Source organism: Aythya fuligula, chromosome 8, assembly GCF_009819795.1.
Source record: "Aythya fuligula isolate bAytFul2 chromosome 8, bAytFul2.pri, whole genome shotgun sequence".
In the NCBI taxonomy this organism is placed as follows: Eukaryota; Metazoa; Chordata; class Aves; order Anseriformes; family Anatidae; genus Aythya; species Aythya fuligula.
The window spans coordinates 20,904,120-20,930,091 of record NC_045566.1 but is presented as its reverse complement, the minus strand read 5'-3'; the positions used below and the strand labels follow the sequence as shown (position 1 = coordinate 20,930,091).

At 46.5% G+C, this 25,972-nt stretch overlaps 2 protein-coding genes across 2 annotated transcripts; one reads left to right on the top strand and one right to left on the bottom strand.

Moving 5' to 3' along the window:
- Positions 1-604: 604 nt before the first annotated feature.
- On the bottom strand, positions 605-16,648 carry TDRD5 (tudor domain containing 5). Its single transcript, XM_032192273.1, has 12 exons — positions 16,634-16,648; positions 14,795-15,023; positions 12,919-13,317; positions 11,972-12,114; positions 8,663-8,883; positions 7,558-7,764; positions 7,218-7,284; positions 6,084-6,284; positions 5,521-5,682; positions 3,639-3,785; positions 1,613-1,829; positions 605-807 (listed from the first exon to the last, which is right to left on the bottom strand). Exons 1-12 carry the CDS (start codon positions 16,646-16,648, stop codon positions 605-607), a joined length of 2,211 nt encoding a protein of 736 aa, XP_032048164.1.
- Positions 16,649-17,349: 701 nt separating this feature from the next.
- On the top strand, positions 17,350-23,199 carry NPHS2 (NPHS2 stomatin family member, podocin). The gene is made up of 8 exons (XM_032192587.1): positions 17,350-17,626; positions 18,508-18,611; positions 19,283-19,355; positions 19,659-19,741; positions 20,850-21,053; positions 21,748-21,803; positions 22,357-22,435; positions 22,921-23,199. Exons 1-8 carry the CDS (start codon positions 17,350-17,352, stop codon positions 23,197-23,199), a joined length of 1,155 nt encoding a protein of 384 aa, XP_032048478.1.
- The last annotated feature ends 2,773 nt before the right edge of the window (positions 23,200-25,972 follow it).

Here is a 25,972-nt window from a genome sequence, read left to right as displayed (position 1 = left end):
CTCACTGCCTTCTTCCTTACAGACCTCATTTGACATCTGTAAAATGGGATTCCTGAGGCTTCGTATTCGTGGCATCCTAATTCATCCCCAAGTCAACGTCCTTGTCTTAAGGAAGGAGGTTTCTTCTTGGAGGTTAGCGGCACTTCGACAGACAGAGGTGTGAGCTGGCGTACAACCACCCCTCCTAACAGCAAGGATTGTGCGAGAGCACCCACTGTGATAGAAACAAAACAAAACACAACCAACCCCCTGTACACACAATGATAACCCCCCCATGCACCGAGTGAGGAACGTGTTTCCAGTTCCCCTCTCCTCACGTCAGCGGACAAAACAAAATGTGATACGGAGATGTTTTTCCAAGCCACTAAAGAGCAATAAAACAACATCAGCAATAGAGAGCAATAAAACAACACCAGCACAAGAAAAACAACCCGTTTCCCTGAAAGTAAATTAACATGCAGCACAGGCACTGGGCGCATCTGAGAAGATGTCAGACTCAAGTTTTTCAAAGGATTAAACGCTTCTGAATTAAGAGTGGCAGCACGGTGATGTCGTGCTGCTCCCCGCAGCCTTCCTCAGCAGCAGCTCCAGCTCTCCCCTCTTGTCACGGCTCCTTTCTCAGATTTGGGAGCCACTGGAAGTAGCCACGGGAAGTGGCCAAGCGCGCAGTAGCTGCCAGCACTGCAGACAGCGTGGTAGGAGGGACACAGAGTTTCCACGATGCCCCCTGGTCGTTCAGCCCACTGGCACTGCACGGGGCCAGTGCGAGACTCCCCGGAAGGTCTTTGGTCTTCGTTTTCTCATCATCTGCAAAAGGAGGGAGACAAAAGAAAGATCCAGAGGGTAACTCTGAAGGACATCAGCTTAGACTGGAAAACCCATTTGCCTGGATGCTACTGAGGCATGGTGTGAGGATTTCCTACTGCACACCTCCTGAATGAGCCCTAAATACAGCACAGCCCGAGAGGCTCTCCCCCTATCCTCTCCTATTTCCCCTGAGGTGGGAAAGCAGACATGAAGTAAGTGGGCCCTATCTGGAGGACTGAGGCCTCCATTCCACACATCAAACAACTCAGTTTCAAGGAATGAACAGGCACTACCTTGGGCACATCGCTTAATTTAGCTTGTAAACTGGGCAGCTTTCACATGGGGGGATGTAAATTCTTTCATCATTTTGAAAATGAAAGGACATCCCATCTTGGATCTTATAAGGTTAAAAAAATGCTCTTCTCCATTACACCCGGGAGGGGATCCTCTTGTTATGAAACGAACATGGGGTAATATAGGGAGTGGAGAAGCAAAAACTTCACCATTAAAGGAAGTAAAAGTCCAGGAAAGACAAAATTAACAGAGAGAAACAACTCTCAATTCATTTGTTCCCATGAAACACTCAGAAATCCATCCTGCTGCACAAAGTTCAAGCCAAAGCATTGCATCCAGCCATTTATTATTGCTACTTCTCATCCCAAAGAAATGCCAACATTTCCATCTGGTCTAGCAAACAAACAGCACCAGTCCTGGGATACCTTACATCGCCTGCAAGACTCACAGCACAGTAAGAGATTGCTGAGCTTTCCTCTACCTTAATTCTTACTGACAAATCTATTCGTACTGTTACGGTTGTCCAGCATAAACGGTGCTGCCATAAGTAGAAGAGAAGGATGCAGAGCTTCGTGAAGCTCAGTCTTGCTGGAAAATCCTTCTACGTTATTAGGGTCATCTTGGCTCACGTCTGCTGGTTGCTTGGCATAGACAAAGGAGGTGTAAACGTCTCCCAGTGACTTGAAGACAACGGCAGGCTTTGAGGACTCTTCAAGAAGTTGAGGTGTCTGCAAGTGTATAAAAGAAAAAAAAAAAACAGCCCTCAGGAGAGGGTGTGATTAGTGCACACTTGGTTCATTAGCAGCCCTGATCTTTGTTATCCCTCAAAGTCCATTAACAAGTGGAATGTCAGCAACAGGATTTTTTTTTTAAATTACAGTTACTCACAAGCCTGGCCAAAGGGCAGCTCCTCCTACACAACAAGCTGAAAAGACTGACAGATTATTATGAGACACAAATCACCATGCCTGAGCAAAGAATTACAGCTGGTTCATCTCTCAGCAGCCCCACGCAGAACAAGTGACAGCAATTACAGAGGGAGTTTCTCCACAGGAGTGGGAACTGAGTCAGAGGAAGTTCCCCTGCATTTTGAGTTAAAAATGCCAATTAAACTTAAATTCCTGCGATGACCACCCATGTCTCTGTCACAAACTGGGAGTGGAGCCAGTGTTTCTATTACTGATTCAGCATGAAGGGGAAAAAATAGTGAAACAACAGACAAACAAGAGTGCAATTCATTGTGCCCAAATGTAGCTGCTCAGAGATTAGGTGCCTGCTCTTCCAGGTTTCTTCTGGTGTCAAGGCAGCAGAAGAAAGGCATCCACCTTCAGAAGAGGTCCATTGGTGAGAGTGTTCAGAGGCTTAGCCCAGACCAAAGTGATTTTTACACAAGTAAATTTAAGTGGTTTAAATTGGCTGCTCACAAGGCGACTGTGAGAAGCTCCTGGTGCACCAAGAAGAGCTACAAGGCTGGACAGCAGACGTTCAGAGCTGACAGGATAACAACACAATAATTTGAATGACAGGCATCACCAGAGTTCAATTAACCAGTTACTCAGTTTGATATCATCAGCCCACTGAAAACTCTTAGCTAACACGCAGTAAAAAACAATGTTAGAACAAGGAAAAAGAACAACATTAGAAGATAATCATCTCCTCTTGCCACCCACACTGCCCTTGTGGGGGGGCTGGCAGTGTCACCGCCACTTCAGGGCAGAGCAGGAACAGTCATGGTCCAAGGGTGGATGATGCAAGTGTCTACTAGTACTGGAAAAAGAATGGAAGTAATTCAGAAAGAGGCTATTTACAAAAGAGACAAAAGACTTAGAGAGTGCTGTGAAGGGCAAGAAAGAAGTAAGGCAGTGTCTACGCTTCCTCCTGACTCCCACAGTTACCACCATCACCATTAAAAAAGGAAAGCATGAGCAGCAAAAATTAGAAATGGGGGAGTACCATCTGGTGATGCTGCAAGTGCCAGAGTTCTGCAGGGGTGAAGAGATGAGGAGGATTCAGAGAAATGAAATCCTTCTGTTTGTCATCATAACCAGCTGACTGGAGCACGTTTTCACCTAATATGTACACGTAGGATTTAGTTTTCCATTCCACAGTCTTCCTTAAAAGATTTTCTTGTCACTTTTTCTAAAGCACTTAACAGAGATGACAGCCAAGGACAGACCATGTGCCTATGACTTCTATGATTCAGTGAGGAAATTCCTATGCTTCTAAACACACAGTTTGACATTTGCAGGGGAACGTTTAGGAGTGAAGAAGGGCCAGGTTTGATCCATGAGGTGCCGAAACTGTCAGTCGTGCATTTCACTTGCGTGTCAAGTTGTTGGGGAAGCTAGCGTATAATCAGTGGCATCAGAAACAAGAGCAAAAGGCAAATGTACAGCTCTGAGCTCATGCTAACAGCCAGCAGTTATTTCATTGCTAGCCACTTTAAAAAACATTAAAGCAATCAAAGCATTATTCAAATAGTCTAAAAGCTAAAACAACCTCCCCCTAACAGCAGCAGCTGTGAAAAATGCCCTTACCTTAGCTACTGCCATAAGCTCTGTGGGAGTTTCCTTTCTCTCTTCCTGTACAATTTCAGGGTCTTGATCTGTTGTTCCTTCAATGTTTACTTCATCTGGAAGTGGCTGCACATCTTCCCATTCCTCCTCAGTAGAGGAATGGCATTGCTACAGAGGAAGACAAAACAAGAACAGGCACAGCCAGCGTGGGCAGAAGAAAGCAGGCAGAAAATCCAAAGGGCAGCTTACTGAGCAAGCAGACGATGCCACTCTGACAGATTAACGGAGAGAAATGCAAAGGAGCCTTTTCTGCTCTGCTCAGAAGTTTTTAACGTTTCTTTCTGGAGAAGGTTTGGCAACTTGGAGAAAGAACATGCAAAGAAAGGCAATAATGTGATCAGGGAACTAGCTGTCATCCTAACTTCTTTCCACAACCACAAAATGTATTTCTTGAATAAAACTGTACTTGCAGAGGGACACCTCCCAGTTCTTGCAGCCTTTTGAGAAACCTCACCATGAAGACGTGGCCCATTCTAACAGAGCTGGTACAACAGTGTCCAACCATTTTGCATTTAAGGGGGGACTGGGGTGGGGGACGGGACAAAACTCCAACACTCGTGCCTTCCTCTAGTCCCCAAGTTGCCAGCCATGCCTGCCATTTACACACCATTACAGTTAACTAGTGAGCGTACTCCGATTTTTCCAATAATACCCCCCCACCTCACAAAAATAAAACAAAACAAAAAAAAAAACAAACAAGAACACAGTAATCTCAGGTTTGCAGAGTCTTGATCACACTAATTTCTTCCAAAACTATGAATTACAACATTGGCTTCGGACCTTCAGTTCAGATGATATATCAAGTTTTTGGCAGTGGAAGACCATTAATAATCAAGATATACAACTTATGCACACAGACTTTGTCTGATAAATCAAAGTCTCCGTAAAATGACTGCTTTACAACTCACTAGCATTACACGAGGCTTTAGCAACACTTTCAGAGAAACAACATTGAAAAAAGTCCTGGAACAGGCCCACTATTGAGCACTCCCCTGAGCACTTCAACAACTGACATTTCCTTGAAAGGTGCTTTGGCCACCGCAGCAAGGTATGTCAAGAAGAAAAAAGAAAACCAAAACACCACAATACAAATAATGGGAAAGCAGAGAGTCTCCTGTAGAGAAACACTGTTTGGTTCTCATGGTACTACATTAGATTGCACTCAAGACCTGAGTTTTACCACCTGCTTAACCACTTTGTCCACCAGGTTCTCCGTTAAATATTAAAGGGCTCTCCTTTTTAATATGCTCTCAAATCAAAGGTGTACAGCAGTATCCAGATCTCGATATCATTCATCCTTAGAGTATTTTTTGAATTAAATCATAGCTGTGTACAACCCCAAAACACTCAGGATTGCAAATCACTTCCTTTTAGAGGAATCAAAACCCTTAACACAAAGAATACCGCTAGTTTTTCTGTTCCATTCCCACATTTGAATGATATCCTTAGTTGTTACACATCCTTTGCCAAACCCCAAAAAACAGGAGAAAAGCATCCCACTCCTTGGCTACGGGGTGTGCATAACAGGAAAGTGTTAAGCCAAACTGAGCTCAACTCATCTCAAGGATCAGGAACTGGTCTGAGTTCTTACAGGAGTCCATTCTTGCCGCCCAGGAGATCACAGAGGTCAGAAGAAACATTGACTAGACAGACTTCACAGAGTCTGCAAAGGGACCAGAGAACATGTTGCATTTCTGATCCGTTTGTAAATTTATTTTTTACATCATGGTGGTTCTGGAAAACAAACTCCCTGAAAAGCTGCATGATACGAATACACTACATGTCGACCAACCCCTGGAGCTGATTTCATCGAATGATGGCCATGCCCTAGCCAAGTGCCCACCTGGTCACACAGCTCATCCTCATCCAGCCTCAAGCTTGATGTTTCCTTGTCTGCATCCAGAAATTCCTGCTGCAAGCAAAAGTCTGGCTCCACCAGCTCAGCATCCTCCTGCTTAGCATTGGGTTGAGTATACAAGGCTGACAGATTCAGCTCCTTGAATCCCTGGTAACAAACAACAACCCCAATAGTAAAGAAAGCTATGTTGTAACTACCACCACCACAAAAAAAAATTAATTTCTAATACATTTTAAAAAGCATCACAGCAACCACAGGTTGGCGCCAAATTCTGGCGGAAATTGTCTTATTGCAAAAATCAACTCCCCCTGCCCTCCAGCAATAAAATTACTCAGCAGTGCTCCACTCCCCCCCAAAACTGGATATACTTATGCAAAAACACAATTACAGGAACCAATCCCACCGAACACTCATTCTGCATCTGCTGAATAAACAATACAAGCAACCCAACATGCAAGTTACAGCTTAAACTAAAGATCTTCCTGCAACAAGCACCCAGCTGACCCTCTCCTGCCCTTCCTCTCAGCAGCCCACGTATCCCTCCTGACCTGGGAAGGAATGTTCTCTCCGCAGACGTCTGCATGTCCCTGGTCCCTCAAGACACAGTGAAAGTAGACATCCTCCTCCGAGGATGTGTCACACAGGAAAAGATGCAAAATGCCGTCCACGTATTCATCCACAATGCCCACAAGTAGCTTTGAGACACACAGCTTCTGGAATTGGAGGGTTGCTGCACTGGTCCATGTACCCTCAAGAAGAAACAAGAACATAAAGTTACTATAAAGAGACCAACAGCCATCACCTGAGACTTTCCCTTGCAGGCACTTCTCATAAAAGCAATTACTCTTGGTCAGGCTACGGATAAACACAGGAAAGTCAGGCAAACAAGCTTCCTAGTGCTGAACGAAATCAAAGTACCCCAAAACCTGCAGTGCTAGTTACCCTGGGGTAACTTTTTACCCCAAGTATTCATTTTCAAGCACAGTTCTGTGGCATTCACTAATGACTTTACCACAGATGTCTAAAAATGCCATTGTGTAGGGCTTTTTTGTGTATTCTAGTGGTTTTGTTGTTGTTGTTTTTGCTTTTTTTTTTTTTGGTAAATTCATTGTACCACAGATTATGAAAGTTGACTGTTAAAAAGTTTTTAAGACACTGCTAAGCATCAAAGCAATGAAAAATGTGAATCCTTAGCCCTCAAAAAAAAACGCAACCAAATAAAAAAACAGTGGACAGTTTTTTTTTAAATATTTTAAAACCACATAAGTTTCAACTCTGCTCACACTTTCCTTTGGAAAGATGGTGTTTCTCAGGCTTCTTGACCAAGAGTTTTCTCAGCGCAGGCTGGCTTTATTGATTGCACCAAACTCAAAGTTTGGTCACAGAAAAAAAAAAAAAAAGATTAGAACAGGGCTGGAGGTACCAAGCATTCAGAAGGACCCTGAAGAACTACTGAAGGGGGAAGAAGTAAGTTGCTTAACCTAAGAAAGTCAGGGTGGAAGGGTGATTGCTTGCAGAGAGGCACAGTGATGCTCCACTGAACATTACAGCAGAATTGTTTCTGTTAATATCACAAGGACATGAAAAAAATCCAACTATTTGCCCTTAACAGGTGATAAAGTCAACCTCTACCTGACAGTTCTCATACATGTCAGTAAACAAAACTGCATGTGAACACGCACCTCCATGGGTTTCACCCATGCCAAGGAACACGGGATGGCCTGAGCAGGGAGCTTCAAGTAGCACCACCTACAACATGAAACAGAGTCATGACCATTACAGCAAACAGAGCAAAAACAAGCAGACGAGCAGAACGTAACCCTCTTGTGGGTTTTAAAATTAACTTAGGAATAGAGAGGTACTTATGGGTTTTCCACTTATGAATAAAAACCTACAGTAGCTTTAGACAACACTCCATATCCAGAGAACAGGAACAGTAGGAACAGCAGTAACAACTGGCCCCTTATACCCTTCCAACCTCAAACATTCTGTGGTTCTGTCAACCATATTTCGTTTACTTACTTGAGGAATCTCAGCCAAGACTTCCGGACAATGCTTATGTTTCCATAGTCTGGGTAGAACACCTCCACTTCCTGCTCACTGACGACACGGTGGATGACAACCCGGTACCACCATTTCGAGATCATTACGCAGCAAAGCTGTCCAGGCTGCACTGAAGACTCAGGCATGATATAACGATCAGAAACAAGTTTATTTGAATAACAGCGTCTGCAAAACATCATAATGAAAGACTGTGCTTGGTAGGATGCAGGAGAAGAACAAGGAGAAATACAGTGTTTCAGAAGAATCTTCATTTCTCAAAGTCTCAACAACACGAATTTTCAGGAGTTGTTTTGGTGGATGCTTTACATCTCTGCTCTGCTGAACTTAAACTGAAATGACAATAGGAAATGCAAACTCAAACGCTAACATTTGAGTGTTCTTCCTGGGGTCCAATGAAAAGTGAACTCATCAGAGGCTAAATACAGTCAGTCTAGTCATTAACTTTAAATATTACCTTGACACATCACTTTTTTTTGTTTGTTTTGTTTTTATAAACCAGTTTCTGGAATATAGGCTACACCTATAGTATTTGTCTTCAGAGTCTGTAACTACACTTACATGTGCCCGTGGACAGAAGCACTTACTTCGGCACACAATAGGAATTGTAGCATGGCTGTGGTGGAACAGAATCCCAAATGCACAATGTAACTGACCCAAAGTCACTGATGGGGTTTTGCTTTCACATGTAGATAACGACAAAGGCCTCTTACCCATTGCTTTTTGGTTAAATGTTAGAGATCAATGTAAAAGCCTTAACTGAGCTCATTAATAGTAGTAGCACAGAACATATGGAGGTGCAAAGGAAGACAAAAGTTCCCTTTCGTTTCCTTTCCAGTCTTTTAAAGTTTAGAACTGTCTGGGACACAGCAACGCAACCGTGAATTGTTATTAACCACATCATCTGCTTGCTAGCTAGCAGGAATGGGTAAGCATTATGAACACATTTCAGTACAATACAGGCACCTCCACTTCTTGTTATCAAACCAGCTGTGACCGTACCTGCCCCGTCCCCTCAGCACAAACACACACACCCCAGGCAGCAGCACTATCAAAAGGTTCACACCTCATCTCCATCATCAGCTGCTGCAGCTTATCAGATGTTTCCCTGCTGCAGATGCGGATGTAGAACTGGCTGGGAGAGACGATGAATTCCACAAAGACTCCCACCAGGCACCTGCTCTCAAGTGGTGGCAAACTGCAAAGGCTTCGGTCCTCAACAGCGTCTGGAGGGATTTCTGGCGTCACCATCATCTCGTCTAGCAGGGACTGCTCCAAATCTTGAGGCTACAAAGGGGTAAGAGGAAAGTGGTACTAAGATGTCTCTTCACGCACTGAACACACATGAACGACCTTCCCATTTAGGTTCAAAATACAGCTCTGCTTTCCTGGGAATTGCTGAGTATCAGCAAATCCCAAGTTGTACAAACTTGGATTAAAACTTCCACTGCAATGGGAACGTTTTCACATTTTCACACTCGCTCTCTTTCCCTTCCTTCCTTCTTCCCTCCCTCTAGAGGAAAAACAGTGGTGTATACCTTGCTTGTATTCCTACAGAGAATAAAGGAGAGGAATTGAAGTCATGTCCCCTATTTAGACAATGTTAAATGGCTGCTGCTAAAAAAAACAACCACCAACTCTGTTGAATTTTATCCAAAGGATGCTATTTCTATGCCCCAGGACAATGAAAGTACATGACTGAGCCAGCAAAACTATTTGAAAATGATTCAAGCAACAGAAGGCACAACACATCTCATTTTCACACTAGAGCTACTTCCCAAGGGCAAAAACAAACAAAACCTACAAATTCTGTTCCTTTCTCACTCTGGACAAATTTGCTAGCACAGCTTATGCTTTTTGCATCATTCTTTAACTGTTGCGTGCTGAGAAGATTATTTCACTTGAACTAGTGTGGAGGGGAATCTTAATCGTACATATGCTACTTTCACTGCCTCAAGAGCTTTCTTTCAGGGCAACGAACAGCGTGCCTCCAAAGATCAGAAGTCAAAACAATTTCGTTTTTACTCACAATGAATATGCTACAAGTTAATGCTGCATTACACATCAGGCCATGTATGGGAAATGTGTCTTCCTGCACAGATACCTTCACTTATCTGCCTAATTCAACTGCAAATAGTGTTTGTAACAACACTTTTAAGTCTCTTCTAAGCATTTTTTCAAGGAGGGAGGAATCTTTGCTTCTGCAGACTGAGTCATGGCTAACGCCCTTGAAATTTTTTAATTAAAATTTTGAGTAAAACATTGAGCTAAACATTGAGTTAACATTTTTAAATTAAAGAGTAGCTGAGGGAATTCTTGCCTGAGCAGCACGACCTCTAAAAAAAAATCCACACTTCATGGAGTTCCTCTAAGAAGTGCCTGTGAGCACTGCCATTTCCAAGGAACAGTTTCGCTCCCAGAGTGCTCTTATCACCCTGGTAAGGGCACGCATGATCTTTACCATCTAGTTCACGCACTGGTAGCAACAACATTTTGGCGAGGACAGAAAACACGTACTTGAGAACAGGTTTGCAGAATAAGCAACAACAACAACAACAAAAAAAAGACACTGTAAAAACAACACTTGCAGTATCTCGTGGTCTGCAAGACTGGCAAACTCCTTTCCCTGGGACGGACTGGCAGCTGCCACAGCGGTGTGAACGACACCTTTCCTTCTGCTCGGGGTGAGAAAAGCTGCTGAGAGCAGCAGCTCTGCACACTTTCCCCTTCTTAAGGCCAAGGGGATTGACTGAGCCTGTGTCCCTCATTCGTCCCTTACAAGGCTTCCATTATTAGTTCCTCGTGATAGGATATTTGGATACCTTGCAGCAGGGCAGGGATCAGGTCACTTCTTTCCCCTCTACCTTGCAGCACCCTGATGAAAAAGCGTTCGTTGCACATACCAGCCAGCACATTCCAAGCAGCTTTCCTCCCCTTCAGGGCCTTTCTAAAACAAAATAGCAAGCTCGGCATTTCATGAGGAATAGTAGCTGTACAAGCATCTTTCAAGACCTACCCTGCTTGGGTCTTTAAACAGATTCCCACTGTGATACAATGGAACAAAAACCTAACTTGAGGTCAAGGTTACCAGGACCCTTTTTTGCCCTTCAGGAAGAGCAGGCAGGCTTTGCTTGAATTAGGGGAATTGCTGGTGACTTCATCACACCAAACCAAATTTCCGTAAACAATCAGGGCTGACTGCCAGAGGGCACGTTTTATGAACTGCCACGCAAAGTAAAACTCGGTCACAGGCTTCCAAGTTTACAATCACACAAAACACTGAAGTCAGGAAGAATTCCTGGGACTCTTTCCTGCCAGCGCACTCCAATCCTCCGGTTGCATACAGCCACAAGAAGAGTTTGGCAGAGGGAATAACTCACTGCAGGAGGATTTTCTGGAGAAAGGGAAGGCCTGAAGTGGCTCAGAAGAGGACAAAAAACAAACAAACAAACAACAAAACAAAACAGAGGGGGACAAACAAATTCACCTAAACAGGTTTGGCAAATTCAGAGCCTCTTAACTGTTCCTCTCCATCTCCTTGTAGGAAATACACTGCTAAATTCAAAACCCTCAAAATCCAATGAGGAAGATCAGGAATGGCTATAACTAGACGGTGAACAAAGCATTACTGGTTTCCTTCAGTAAGAGATTTAAGGCACACAAAAAGCCCCAAATCATGCATACCAGGCCCCACCATTCAATCTACAGAGGAACAGGCACTCCCCTGCTCCCAACCACAGGCTGCCCCTAACCACCAGGACCAAGCTCATGCCCTCAGCAAGGGTCAGCTTCAGACACAGGTATGCTGCTGTAGCAAGGAAAAACACGAGCAAGGTCCCTTTCAAAGCACAGCATAAACTGGAAAAATACTTCAACCTTTTATGTCCCTGCAGATAACGTTTTTGCTCACTAGAACAAGCCCGCAGGAATCAAAGTCTCCAAGATCCATTGTCCAGATCTCCTCTCTTAAAGGCTAACATGACTGAACAAGACACAAACCCTGCCTACAGCAGCCGAGGAAGTTTCACAGAGCTGGTCTTCAGGTTACTAAAAAGTGCAATTACAGATAAATGCACCAAAAGGCATCACCACTAGTATCAGGGAGCAAAATGATGCTTAGCTGATCTTGGATGATCTGTAACATAGACCTGGAGACCAGCGGAAGACCTTGGTTTGGATGGCATATACACGTATAGCTACATACCTGCCTAACGTGAGTCTTACCACCTCCAGATTCACCTAAAACAGGTACTAAAATTTTTGGAAGCAGCAATGACTCAACAAGGCAATCTCAACAGAAACAAAAGTACTAGAAGAGCATCTATCCTGAGATTCAGACACAAAGAAGCTACAGGTGGATCATCCAGCTGCTTACTTGTTTTAGGTGACCATCAAAGTGTACTGCTTGTGTTTCCAGTGGCTCTGGCTTTTCTTCTGCTGTCTCATGGAAGCTCTCTGTTTCACAGCTGGTTTCTGTCTCACAGCTGGATTCCAAGGGAGGCATCTCAACTGCAGAGGCTGCAGCAAAGACAGTAACTTGTACGTTATTCTTTCTTGGACCGATGCAGAGCTACGTATTAAGCAGAAAGACAAAACATCTGAAAATGAAAGAAAGCACAGGTAGCATTTTCCTGATCTCTGGACCATTCACAGTCACCACATTCATGTGTATGCACTAGAGAGGTATCATTCACTGTACTGATACATTTTAAAATAACTTCTGCTGGCAAGCATGCTAAGGGTTGAGCTAATTCCTAGAATGATGCAAAAATGAATTCTCCCCAGACAAGTCGGGAATTTGGCCAAAACTGTATGGGATTTTCTGCCCTCTCTCATAGCTGTTATGGTAACACTGAGGACACCTGCAGTCTCTTCTGTAGAAAATCATAGCTGAGCCTTTCAGACTAGCACTGCTAGATTTTCAGTCTCAAAAAATGCATTGGAAAGGCTCTACTAGCCTGTGGAGCAGACATTCAAGAGATTCCTACAGTTTTGTTATCTGTTGCCTGGAATGACTAGAAATTCATCCCATGCACACTTTCAGAAAGTCCACATGCTGAAGCATCTCAGCATCCTTTCTTTCACCTGGCACCAAAAACCAGTAGCAACCTCTAGAAATCTTCCAGTAAAGGTCTCTGATACTGAGACAACTCCCTTGTAACAACTATTTCTGCAGCACCCCACAGTCCTTCTGTACTAAGCTGTAGGGGAACTGGGACTACTATTGCAACTAGAAATGCAGCAACATCTACCTGAGACATGGCTGCTTGGCCATGGTGCTTATGAGAGCTACATGTTTCAAGTTAAATAACACAGCCTCACCTTGTGGCATCTTTTCCTGCTCTGTGTCACTTGATGAGCTCTCCTTGAGGGTTAACAAGGAACCTCCTCTTGTCTGCTTAACCACAATGATATCCGACACGCTTCTGAGGACTTCAAACATGGAGATAAACCCATACTGTGTGTACTGAAACGTCCGCCCAAAGCGTCTGGAGTATGCATTATTGAAGTCCAAGAGCAGAAGCGGTGAGGAACTCAGCAGCTCCTGGAGCTCCTTCTTCACTGCTGCTGGCAGAGTGGGAGTCCTGCCCCTTAGAGAGAAACTCTGCTGCTTCCTGAAGGCAGATGCACTTGCCTTCTTAGCAGCACTCCGTGCCTTACTGCTTATTCTCTGTTTGGCAATCAGTTTGGAAATCTCTTTGGTGGTCTCATCTGCAATAGCTACAACAGGGAAAAAAAAAAAAAAAGCTATTAGAACCACTAAAACAGTAAACCATTAAAAGCTCAAAATAGGCAAAGTGCTTTTTTCCACTTTTCTCTCCTTTCCACCACCAGCTTTTTCAGAGACAGATACCTGTTTCAAAAGCAATCACACTAAATCATGGCTGGCTTCCAGCATGACAAACACTTCTCTTTTCTTTTTGCAAACTGGGCTGAATCATATTTAACAACCAATGGTCATCCTGAACCCTCAACCCTTTAAATCCAGATCCAAGGTAGGGTGATCAAACACTCGTGTACAGGATCACAAGAGGAAAGGGCTATGGGTTTTGCTGGTAAAACAGTAAATAATTTGCTACTCCCCTTAGCAGAATTAAGTAAGGCTTCACCATAGCCTAAGAGCATCAGGATGTTGATGGACTTAAGTGTCATTTTTGAAAGGGCCTACAAACGAAACAAGAAAACTAACGCAACCAAAAACCTAAGCTTCTCTGACCACTTTACAAAACTAAAAGGTGCTACCAGTGACACTTGAGAAAGAGCTGTGTTTGTGCAGCTGTCCTTCAAGTTCATCATCAATTCTTACTCTCAGCTAGAGGCAAAAGTGTTGGAATCACACCATAAAGCGGGTTGGAAAGCACCTCTGGAGGCCACGTGGTCCAAGCTCCACAACTCAAAGCAGGACCGATACCAGACCTTCATCCACTGCTTTTCTGTGCTCTGCCAGATAACAGCAAACAGCTGAAACAGAAGGGATCCCTGGATAGGGAGCCTGCAAAGCATCCCAGACAATGCCAAAGTGTCTCATATAGCCCTCAGCACCTGCAGAAGCAGGCAGTTATAGCCTGGTTTTGGCTGGGCTCCCTATGACAGAGTAGACACCCATCCAGGCAAGGCCTCCCTTGAGAGCAGCCCAGATGCTCCCCATGCCTTTTAACAGCCTTCTCCTGTTTTGTAGGGCTCTACAAAAATATCATTTCACTCCTCCCAATCAACTTTTTACACCTACAGCTATTTCCATAGCTCCTCCCCAAAGCTAAGGAAAATCAGAAGTCTTCTTTAATACAAACTAAGCTTCCCTCCCTTAGGGCCAGGAAAGGAAATGTTTACAGCTTGGCCCAATATGCCTTACCCCTGATTATGTTCCTGCTGAAGCCTGCGTTTATGGGAAAAGTGGAGCTTAACAGTTCTGGTGCACCCACAAGAGACAAAACTGAATTAAGTGCAGAACGTAAAATGTACAAAAATTAGAAACATATGGGTTTTTTCAAGAGGAAGGCGCAGAAAAACATTACAAAGTTGATTGAGATCTAGGAAAAAAACATCAAAGACGAGGAACAAAACAGCTACATGAGGAATAGTAACAGAGATGGAACCCAGAGCTCTGGGAATGCACCCAGCAAACCCTCAGTATTTTGGGGCATCGCCTCCTCCCAGCACACGGTGCCGAACACCCTGCGAGGAAAGGAAGCCTCACCTTTGAGGACAACGCTGCCCTTGCCGTTGGGACAGACTCTGACAACTTTGGGCATCTCTGCCACCAGCTCCATGGTAGACTGGAAGCCCAGGTCGCGCAGGGGGAGAGGCCTGCCCACCATGGCCGCGTACTCCTGCTCCAGCTGCTCGGGGCTCAAGCCCTGCTTGGCAGCCATCAGCAGCGACCTCACCTCCTTCTGCAGCACCTCCATGAGCCACCCCTGCTCGCACTGGAAGGGGAGACAAAAACAAGCAGAAAACGCCTCGCACCACGGGGACAGCGGCTGCCCAAAGGCAGGAAAGAGCCTTTTTTAACCACCTCACACCCGCGGGGCGGCGATGCAGGCTCCGCTCCTTCTGCCCGCTCCACCACCCCTGCCCACCACACGACGCCGCCGCCGCCGCCGCCTCGCCCCCACTGCGCCTGCGCGCTCCCCTTCCCGCCCTTCGGCGGCGCGAGGGCGGGGCCGCGCTGGGCTGAGGGGCAGTGGCCGCCATTTTCCTCGGCGCCGCTCTGCGTGCGGGGGTGTCCCTCCCTCAACCTCCGCCAGGAGGAGCGGAGGGGTTAGGTGCGCCTGGCTTCTGACAGGAAAAGTCAGAGCCGCGGACTAAAAAGTTCCAATTTCTTGAAGAAAACAATATTTAAACCCTAATAACAATATTATTAAGGGTGGCCTTGCATGTTTTAGTCCCGTGTGAGAGGAGAATCTGTGGTGGAATGCCTTTCCCAAGGCCAACACATCATAAATTGTATTGCAATAGCTGTTTTCAAGGTTACTTAAGAAACTCGCTTGAGGATCTGGTTGATTTCCACACAGGGATATATTTCAGGGTGACAACGGGGACTAAAAATAGAGGTTTCAGGATAATACTCTGCAAACCCACCTCAGCACATGCCCTCAAAGCACCTCCTTGGTCCTGAGGTAGCACCCCAAGGTGCCCCACAGGGACCGAGGATTTAGGAGTCATTGGCTGAAAGAACGTCAGACACAACCAGAAAGCTGCAGGGCTTTTGAAGATTTAAAGAGCCTTGTGGAGCTTTTGGAATTAAATGGACCAGAGTTAGTGCTGCCTGGCCAAAACCAAGCTTGAGACATTGTTCGCTGCTACTTAAACCACCTGCACTTCCAGCAGCTGAAGACTGTCTCCACCTCTCTGAGTGTTAAAGTAAACCAAGTCTCTGGAGCATCTCCAAAGCAAATACAGGCAGTATGAATTTATTAATTACAGCCTATTTACACCCAACTTTTCTCACCATCCATTAGCCCTCCACATTCATCACTCCCCCAGTGAGCTGCTGATGAGGCATGAAGCGTGACAGAGCAGAGAAAGCGACGAGCTGGCACTCCTGCCATCCCTGCCTCTAATATCCTGACTCTGGGCAGGCCAAAAGCCTCCAATAAGACAGGAATCTGTGAAAAAACAAGAGCAGCACCTCCCCGACTGTCTTCCCTGCTCCCTCCAGCAGCTCCTCCGCATAACACACCTCCCTGCCAGAAGTCAAGTGGGAAGCCCTGGGCTCAGCACTGCCTGCCTGACTGGGAAGTCACGGCTTTTATGTTCCTGCCTTGTCTTGCTGTAGTGTGATTTCCAGTCAGGTGCTGATTTCTTTAATACAGTCAGTGACATACTGTGATCTGTAGCACTTTAGAAGCGTTTCTTGCAAAGGTTTCCACAGATGCCACCACAGCCTGTGCTGTGTGGCAGCTCTCTCTGACAGAAAAAGCTCCCATGTTTGTGCTGCCTCACTCCTGCTGTGGAAAACTACGGAGGCATTTTACACACAAGCTTTTCTGGCCATTTAGAAGAAAGATTCATTCTTATCCTAGCAATGACTTACCTGCTTTTCACCCATTCTGGAAAGTTTGGGGCTGAACTGGGAACAGCTAGTTTAGCTCCCTGCTAAAAGGTGCAGTGACCCAAGAGAAATTTTGCAGTCAATATCGCACCACTTTCGCACCACTTTTTCGCACCACAAAAAACGGCCAGGTTTTTTAAGGAACAGACCTAATAGCGTGAGATGCTATTCACCTAGCTGTTCTCAGCAACAGCCCTCCCAAACACTCAGATAAGACACAGATCTCACCAGTATGTTTTTTTTTGTTGTTGTTTTGTTTTTTTTTTTTTTACCCTGGTGTTTATTGTACATCTCACAGTCACATCTCAGGTCTTCAGAGTCAAATATCTGCCAGTTACTTTTAGGTTGCTTTTCAACAACTTTGTAAAAACCATCTGCTACAAATCATGAGGGCTTTTGATCATATTTGATTTCCAAGGGCAGGAAAATACAAACAGAAAGCTCCCCTGGAGTCCACCTTGTCCAGGTCTAACTTCCCTTCCCATCTCCACAGCAGTGTGAGACGAGAGCAGAGCAGCTGGGAAACAGCTTGTTCACTTCACTGCCCATTATGTCTGACAAGCCTGTGATAAACTTGGAACAAGCCTCCTTGATCTGACACCTCCCCTTCTTCCCTCCCTTGCCTGCAGCAATAAATTCAAGCACAAATTCATCCTACTCCCACAGGAAGCTGCATGCTCCTCAATACAGAGAATCAGATGAGGATGGATGAGAGGTCTCGGAGCTCTTCCAGGGAGTCTCGTAAGCGAAACAGAGAGCCCCTGGCTACACAGAAGAAACGAGAGAAGAGGGAGAGCAGCAGAGAAGCCAACAAAGAAACAGGAGATGTAAAACAGGAGAAAAAAAAGGAGATCAAGAGCATTGCAGGGACTGATGGTCAGGTGCACACATCCACAGTGGTGGACGTGGATGATGTGATATCTGATGAAGAAATGGAGGCAATGATGTTGCTGGACAGCGAGCGTCATGAAGAAGGTATGGCTTATAGAAGGGAAGGGGCAGAAAACTGTGTGGGTCACAGTGTGACTTTGCTTTCTGCACAGTGAGTGTTGTCATGCTCACCTTGCATGGCTGTGTAGTTATTCTCAAGATGGATAGCCAGCCCAGCCAGCCTCCCAGCCAACTTCTGCAGACAGTACAGGAAGATCAGCATTGCCTAGCAAAGCAATGAACTTTGCAACCAGCACTTACATCCCCAGAATCCATTTTGCTTCAGCTCACTAATCCCCAATTCTATTCGTGCTCATAATTTTCTTGCTTGCCCTTCTTTAGGTGGACACAGGTAGCTTTACAGCAGAGTTCTCAGGGCCATGAACTCGTAGCTCCCTTCTAGATAACCCTTGAGAACAGCTCATCTTCTCTGGAATGGGACTAAAATCGTCTTCAGGATATTTTGGATGCCCCTGATAGAGAGGGGTACTTACAGGCTGTGTGTGTTGATAGCTACCTCTCGCTTGCAATCCTTCTCTTTGTCATTAGCTTGTCTTTCTAAATATGCTTCTGGGATCCCAGCTCAGCCAGCAAGTTGCCCATTCTGAGCCTTCCAAAACTGCTTGGTAGCCAGAGGCCTTCAAGCTGAAGAGTGCTCTTTAGTAAAGGCACCATGGGGAAGCATGGCTCCATTGCTGTCAGTAATGCAGAGATAAAATTTCTCAGTCTGTCCTGGCAGCTCTTGGCCCCCTGAGACAGGGACTGTTTTTTAAACACAGATCCAGAGAGCGCCAAATGGTTCAACCATGCCAGATCTAGGCAAAGGACAACACTGACATTTATCTGTGCAGGCAGTTGCCAGGCCATCAGTATTCTGGGAACTGTCCTCTCCTAACTCAGCCATGTTGGATTTGATTTCTCCCTAGGTATAAAGTCACCAGGTCTTGGCATCTGCGAGTGGCTGCTGACTATCTTGTCTTTCCTGTTCATCGTAATGACCTTCCCCATTTCTGTCTGGTTCTGCATGAAGGTGAGAACAGGCACAGTGCCTCTTTACATGTGGTATTCAGTGTCTGGTGTGGATGTGCCCCGCTGGTACATATTGGCATAAAGCTTTGGCTTAAGTTCCTGTTTTTAAACAAATTGCAGGTCTGTTCACTTTTAAACACAACCTTCAGCCTACCCAGTTCAGAGATGGCTGCATTGCAGCAGCAGCGTAAATAGGTTTTGCATTACAATTTTAGAGAGATTGATCTCCCAGTTAATAGCAGATTTCCCCTCTTCCTCCAGTTTTCTCTCCAGATTTATAGCATGGCAGCAAGTAGACGTATTTTTATTACTGCTTCTCAGGAAATGGAAAATTTAAGCTCAGGGTGTTCAAGTTCAGCCAGCCTAGAAGGAAGCAGAGTGCTGGCCTCATCCTGGGAAATCCTGGGAAGCTCTAGCACGGGCTGCCTGCTCCTACCAAATTTCAGGCTGCTCCTCCACTGCTTGTGCATGAGCCAAGCAGCAGTTTTGGGCCAGGCTCTCCGCTGGGGTAAAGGGACTTGGTGACAGGAGACTCCACCAGCTCTCAGCCTGCTGAAATCCTCCCTTTGCAGGGCTTTACCAGAGCACAGATCTTCCACACCGAGACTGTTGAGGCTTCTTTTGCCGATCCTTTGCCTTCCCCTCCAGCCTAGCTTTCGTCTCCCTCTGCAGGTAGTGCGGGAGTACGAGAGAGCCATCGTTTTCCGCCTTGGGCGTCTCCTTCCTGGCAGAGCCAGAGGACCTGGTAAGATGCTCACTGAGCTGCCCCCAGCCATGTCACTCCTCTTCATCATGCTTTACCAAAGCTCCCTTACTGTGCCCTCCAAACAGGTACAAGTGGACAGTAGACAGTATGTCATTGGTCCTTCTTCTTGGGTTCAGTAGTTTCTAACAGCTTTTCCCAATACAGAAGCAGCCTCACAATTGGAGCCCATATATTGCTGGTCTTCTGTAGTTCTGCATGCTGACCCTTCCCCAGCTCCCCAGAGTAGAGGAGGCAATTTCTGTGGTTCTGATGATCACCAGCTGCCTTTCTTTTCCTCCACAGGCCTTTTCTTTTTTCTTCCCTGTCTGGACACGTATCACAAGGTGGACCTCCGCCTCAAAACCCTAGAGATCCCCTTCCACCAGGTATGACTGCCACCACTTCTCTGTGTTAATTCTTGGGTCTCTTTACCATTGTGACAGTTCCAATTTTGCATTGCTATTAAGAAAGTGATGACTTCAGATAGTGATCCTGGAGCCAGGTCACGAAGGACCAATCCCTTGGCCATAAGGTTCTGCTTAGCACTGCCCATGCTTCGGATCTCACTGCAGATCTTCCACCAGGCCTTCTTTGCAAAGCCCTAGCTCCTGGAATCCAGTGAGTGAATGAGAAGTTCCCCTTAACTCCCTGCTGCTATACTTCCAGCCTTCATGGCTGCATGGAGAAGTTTGAAAAAGTGTCTCAAAGTAACCCTAACACTTCAGAAAATGGAAAGCCAAAAATTCACCATAGTATTTGTCTTATGTTTTAAAACCACTGCGTTACAAATTTGGAGATTCAATCCCATTCAATTTGACAAGCTTTAGTGGTAACATATACCAATAGGAAGTGGCTGGGCCAAAGCTATTGGACTTTTTTTTTTTTTTTTTTTTTTTTTTTTTTAACCCACCACACTGAGGGGTACATACAGCAGGGACAGAAGCAAGACTTTACAGCCTTACAGGGGTGTTCCTCAATGAGGCTACTCTGCTCCTGTACAAGCCTGAGAAGGAGAAAGGGCTGAATCCTCGCTGCTAACCCTGGAAGCTGCAGCCTCCCTAGCCACAGTCCCCCAGGTTAAAGCCCTAATAGCCCCTCTTTTCCTTCTAGGACCTGTTCTCTGTGCCGCTGCCTTTATCTGGTACCCATGGTATACAGCAAATCCTTGTGGTGATGGTACTGAGCAGCACTGAGCACACACCATGGAACAGGACTGGCCTAGGCAGCAGTGGGCAGGGAATCACAGAGTAGGATGTTCACCTGCTCACAGTTCCTAACTCAGTACCCAAACTGAGGAGGCAGACACGGTGATGCTCTGCAGGGAACTGAGATCTGGAGGTTATATAGTTTCCCCCCAAGGTCAGAAAGTAGTAGAGGTGGAAACGACAAAGATTTAACCATCCAGCTAGTCTCCCTCATTCCCAGAGTCATGCACTTTTCTCTGCTACCTTAAAGTTGTCAGAACCAGCTCTATCTCCCCTAATATCTTTTTAGGTGGTGACTAAAGACATGGTTACCTTGGAGATAGATGCCGTCTGTTACTACCGTTTGGAGAATGCCTCTCTTCTCCTCACCACCCTGACCGGCGTCTCCAGTGCCATCCAGCTGCTGGTACAGACCACCACGAAGCGCCTCCTGGCACATCGAGCCTTCTCTGAACTTCTCTTGGAGAGAAAGAGCATCAGCCAGGAGATAAAGGTGCTTCAGCAGGGGGGAGAGGGCAGAGCAAGGGCTTAATTCAGGCTCCACTAGGAAGCTCGGAGCATAATCAGTCCTCCTAAATCACAGACACTATTTTCCAGAAGGTGTAAAAACAACATGTCTCTTTCACAGAAAAAATGGGAGTTTAAAAAAATTATTTTTGGTTTTCAGTCATTTTAGGGGAAGAATTTACAGAGTGGGTCCCACAGGCATGTGTGTGTAGTAGCAAACATTATGGTGTGAGAGGCAAGCAGGAACCTTTTGATCACCTTCATCAGTGCTTTGCAGTATCCGAGCTTCAGTACTTACCCCAGAGAGGAAGTACTCATGGGAACTGCCTTCTGGTGCCTCAGTGAGATGCCGTAAGCTCTGAACACATGGGATCTCCAGCAGCAGCTCCCTGTGGCCATGCCACACAGACATGATGATACCAGTCACCAGCTGGGTGTTTCCTACGGAACTGATTTGCTTCCACAGCCAACACAGAAAGGACTGGTTAAATCTTGCTAAAACCCCAGGGCAAATACAAATCAGAAGTGAGGGAAATAATTTTATTTCTGAGGGTCCTCACACAATAGCACACACAATCTAATGAATATCTTGAATTAACACCTCTGCACTAACTCCCTTTGAGGGGTCTGGACAAGGGCCGGTGTTCTCCCTGTGCTCAGAAATATCCTCCTCTTCACAGGTGGCTTTGGATGCGGTCACAGGCCTCTGGGGCATCAAAGTGGAGAGAACAGAAATGTAGGTAGGAAATGCTGGTGCAGGCGGCTTCCCTGGCCTTTTGCCAGTACCCATCTTGCCCTGCTCACCTTTCTTCTTTGGCTCTGGCTCTTTCCCTGCAGCCATTCTGCAGCGGGGAGAGCCTCACCCCTCGCCTCTCTGTCCTCCCTTCCCCTTGCAGCCTCTGCCTCATGTAAATCTCTTAATGTGCAAATCTGGTGCTTGCTCCTGCACTGGCAGGCAGGGCAGGATCCATAGCTAGGATCTCATCACCACTTCACTGCTGCTGCAGGCAGAATTTGCAGCCAGTTCTGGTAGCCCAAGAGTCACAGCAAGCACCAAGCCTCTAGATCAAAGGCCTCGGTGTCTTAGCACTGGTTGGGATTCCAGCCTGAAAGTTTAAAAACCAGACTGGAAAATTAGGATGGGTATGAAGGTAGGAGGCTAAAGAGAGACAGCCAAAGGGGGACAGCACTGCAGAGGCTGACAGACAACATCCCAAGCCCCCAGCTGACTGTTCAGGGCTGCGAGGTGAGCCTAGAGCCCAGCTCATCCCTGTCCCTTACCACCACAGCAACAACGTGCAGCTACCCGCTGAAGTCCGGCAGTCCCTGGCCGTGGAAGCAGAGGCCCAGAGGCAGGCCAAAGTGCGGGTAAGCCAACCCTGAAGACCTCTTAACTCCTTTCAAAACATCCCTCCTTCCTTTCCCATCCCTGGTTTGAGGTCCATGGAACATGCCACACTCGGGTGCAGCTTGGGGAAGGTCTGGTCAAGATCTCCAGATCCCGTTTAATAGCTGTGTCTAGCAAGGGGAGCTGCAGCAAGAGCAAGGGCTTGCCCAGTGGAGTCCCAAATCTGGTACCTAGCCTACGGGTGGGACAGAAAGCCCCAGGGCTGCCCTCTCCCATGCTTTTGCAGGACGGGTATGTCTCGTTTTGAGTACCAGCGGGCCTAGTAGTGCACGTAGCTTTGGTAAAAACAAGTTAGACACGAGATTACAGACTCCTGGGAGCATGATACTTAGACAGCAGGAATGTTACAATCACATGGACCCTGGGAATTTCATAGTGGTGACCTCCCTCTGTAATAAACAGTCTGTGCCCCCTTTGTGCCCCCCTCACAAAAATCTTTATTTAGGTGATTGCTGCTGAGGGGGAAAAGGCTGCTTCTGAGTCCCTGCGCATGGCAGCTGAGATCCTGTCGAGTGCCCCTGCTGCTGCTCAGCTCCGTTACCTTCATGCCCTGCACTCCCTTGCTGCAGAGAAGCCTGCTGCCTTCATCTTGCCCCTGCCTTTGGACCCCATGAATCTGATCTCTCCAGCTACCCACAGCTCTCCGGGAGCGAGCAGCCTCGCCACAGACACCACAAAACTCCCAGAAGGTGTGAAAGACAAGAAGGACTCCCCCATGCTCTAAGAGTTGTCCCAGAAAAGGCTGCCACAGCCTGTGGTCAATCCTGCTCAGAGAGGAGCAAGAAAGCTGATCTACGGGCAGCCTACCAGCAGGTACTGGCCTGGAGGCAGGAGGGGAGGCAGCCAGGCCTGTAATATAAAGTAGATTGTACGTGGAAGAAACTTCTGCTTGATTTGGGAAGGGAAAAATATGGAGCACGAGGAGCAGGGCTGGTGCCTGTGTGAGCAGGGGATCGAGGGAAGAGGGTTGTCATCCCTTCCCTTTCACCTGACCCTGACACCTTAAGGCCTGACCCCTGGGGTCCGGGCCATCCTGCTGTGTTTTAACGCCCCCATCCCCAAACTGATGACCCATCTCTCACTCATGACATTAGTTATAGGGAATTAAGGTGCAGAAAGCCCCACACTGGGATAAAAGGGGCAGGCACAAGCTGCCCCACAAGAGGGACTTGTCAGAGGCATTGGTTTCCTGTGGCTCTGTCCTTACACTCAGACTCTTTGGGATTTCCCTTCTGCACTGTTGGCTTTCTGTTTTAAAAAGCCAGCCCTACAGCTGGGTGGTAAAACAAAGCCAAGGCAGAAGTGCCTGCACAGGGGCACGTGCCTCCTTACAGCCCGCCTCCGTGTGCTGTGTCCAGGGAAGGTGGGAGTGGTCGGGTGGTACAGAAGGGATCCCTTTTCCCTCCATGTGAACGGGTGATGGGGTGACAACGCCAGGGAGACAGGGGTGGGAGCCCGACAACTGGGGGAACGGGAAGGGACTTAACACGTGGGAAATTTGGAAGGTGCTGCCAACCTGGCTCTCCTGCAAGGGACAAGAGAGAAGGGTCCTGTCCGTGGCGTACTCTTGGATATAGGATTTCACATCAGCACCTGTGCACATATACACACACACACAGGCAACCAAGGTGTTTAGTTAGCTCTAGTACCAAAAAAGGAGGAAAAGAAGGAAAGGGCAGCATTTATGGCTTGGCACCTTTCAGCTGTGCAGAGGGACGGCAGGCTGTGCTGCTGCTTGCTTCCACTGGGTGGCGAGGCAGGACAAGATCTGAACTTGTGGGCATCTGCTTCCAGTAGGACTGTCTGAAAATATGAGGTGATTCATTTAGCCAACTCCCACCGGGCTGAGAAGTGGGAATCCAGCACGAAACCAGCAGAGATCCTTGAGAACAGCAATACTCAACAAACAAACAAACAAAAACCAAACAGTGATACTTTTGCCCACTGCAGCAATCTTGCTAAACTCTACATGCAGGAAGTCCTCAAAATTCTTATAAAATCTGCCAAAAGCTACTTGAAATAGCCAGGGACCTACACATACTGTAAGCCTTTCCCTTGAAGGATAGGGGATTGAAAGAAATGCCATACACTAGGTTATGGCCAAGACAGAAGGCACTTTGTGGCCCTTTCTCTTAATCACCCACCCAGTAGTTTCTCATCACACGTGCCTAGCAGGGGTAGCCCAGCCAGTCTGTCACTCTTGTATTTTCACTCATTTTTTCCAGTCTTTCTGCGGACTGGTAAGACACACACTGTTAAATGCAGCTCTGTCCCAGGGATGGCCAGCAGGTACTGGCTTAACACTTCTGCAAGGGACAAGGAGCCCACTTCCACTACGTACCACCTAATTCTGTATTTTATCAGCCCTTTCATCTCCCTAGAGTCCCCTTCTCAGCACACAGTGTTCCCATAATTCTCACCACACAAGTATTTGCTGGCCTTCTTACAGCAAGGACACTCAGCAAACCAGCCCCTTTACAAGTGGAAGGGGAAAAAACCCTCATCCTTGAACTCAGTAATCACACAGCATCTGAGCTTCAGGTGTAACCTCCCATCCAGATCATTTTGCTGTTGTAACCCTCTCAGGATGCTGTTTGTTGTCTGCAATAGATCTCAGTTGTGATCCAGCCATGGAAAGCTAGCTCTGGGAAGTGGAACAGCTCTGTAACCTTCCATTGATGAACACGAGCTGTGTATTTACTTCTCTAAAGCTGGTTCTGTTTTTTAATTCTGATGCTAGGGTAAGCCCCTCTTTTCCAGCCTAGAGCAAAATGGTGTGATACTGCTCATAGCTGCAGACAATCCTTTCTCCAAACGCTTCTCAGGCTACATTTCTAACTCCCTGTAAAATGATCCACCCAGACCAAGGTTCCTTGGCAATCAAGGACCATCACCTGCAAGTAATGTCTGAAAGGAACAACAGAGCCTGAGGATTAAGACTTTCAGAGACACATGGCACCGTGCCAGGGCCCACATCTCTCTATTTGCACTCCTATCTGCAGAAGTCAGGCATATTTTTTTCAAACATGTAACTTTTCTGCAAAGTTGCAGAAAAGGCAGATGAAAGCTAAGAGCATCCTCAGTTCCAAAGAACCCTTGTTCCAGCAGGATCTTTTCTCTTTGACGTACACAGAGCTGGCAGAAACTTGTCGTTTTACCTTCAGGAGGTATTACATTCAAAAACTTTACAGAAGGAAACATCATTTAAAAATGTGCTTCGATATTACTGATATATGATGGTTTCAAAATAGAATTTACTCGGGGGGAGTTGGCAGGGGCTGTCTGGAGCAGATGCAATTCCTGACAGTTTCACTGCCTGCTCTTCAGAGCTGAGACTGGGTCAAACTGCAGAGGCGTGCCAAATCCAGGCAGCTGCTGCTGTCCTTGCAGAGCTTTATAACCACACAGACTGTCCTGGGCTGGGAACTGACAGAAGCAGCAGCCCTGGGCAACTGCCTCGCTGGGCAGTTTGGCTTGTTCAGGCTGTAGGGGTACTG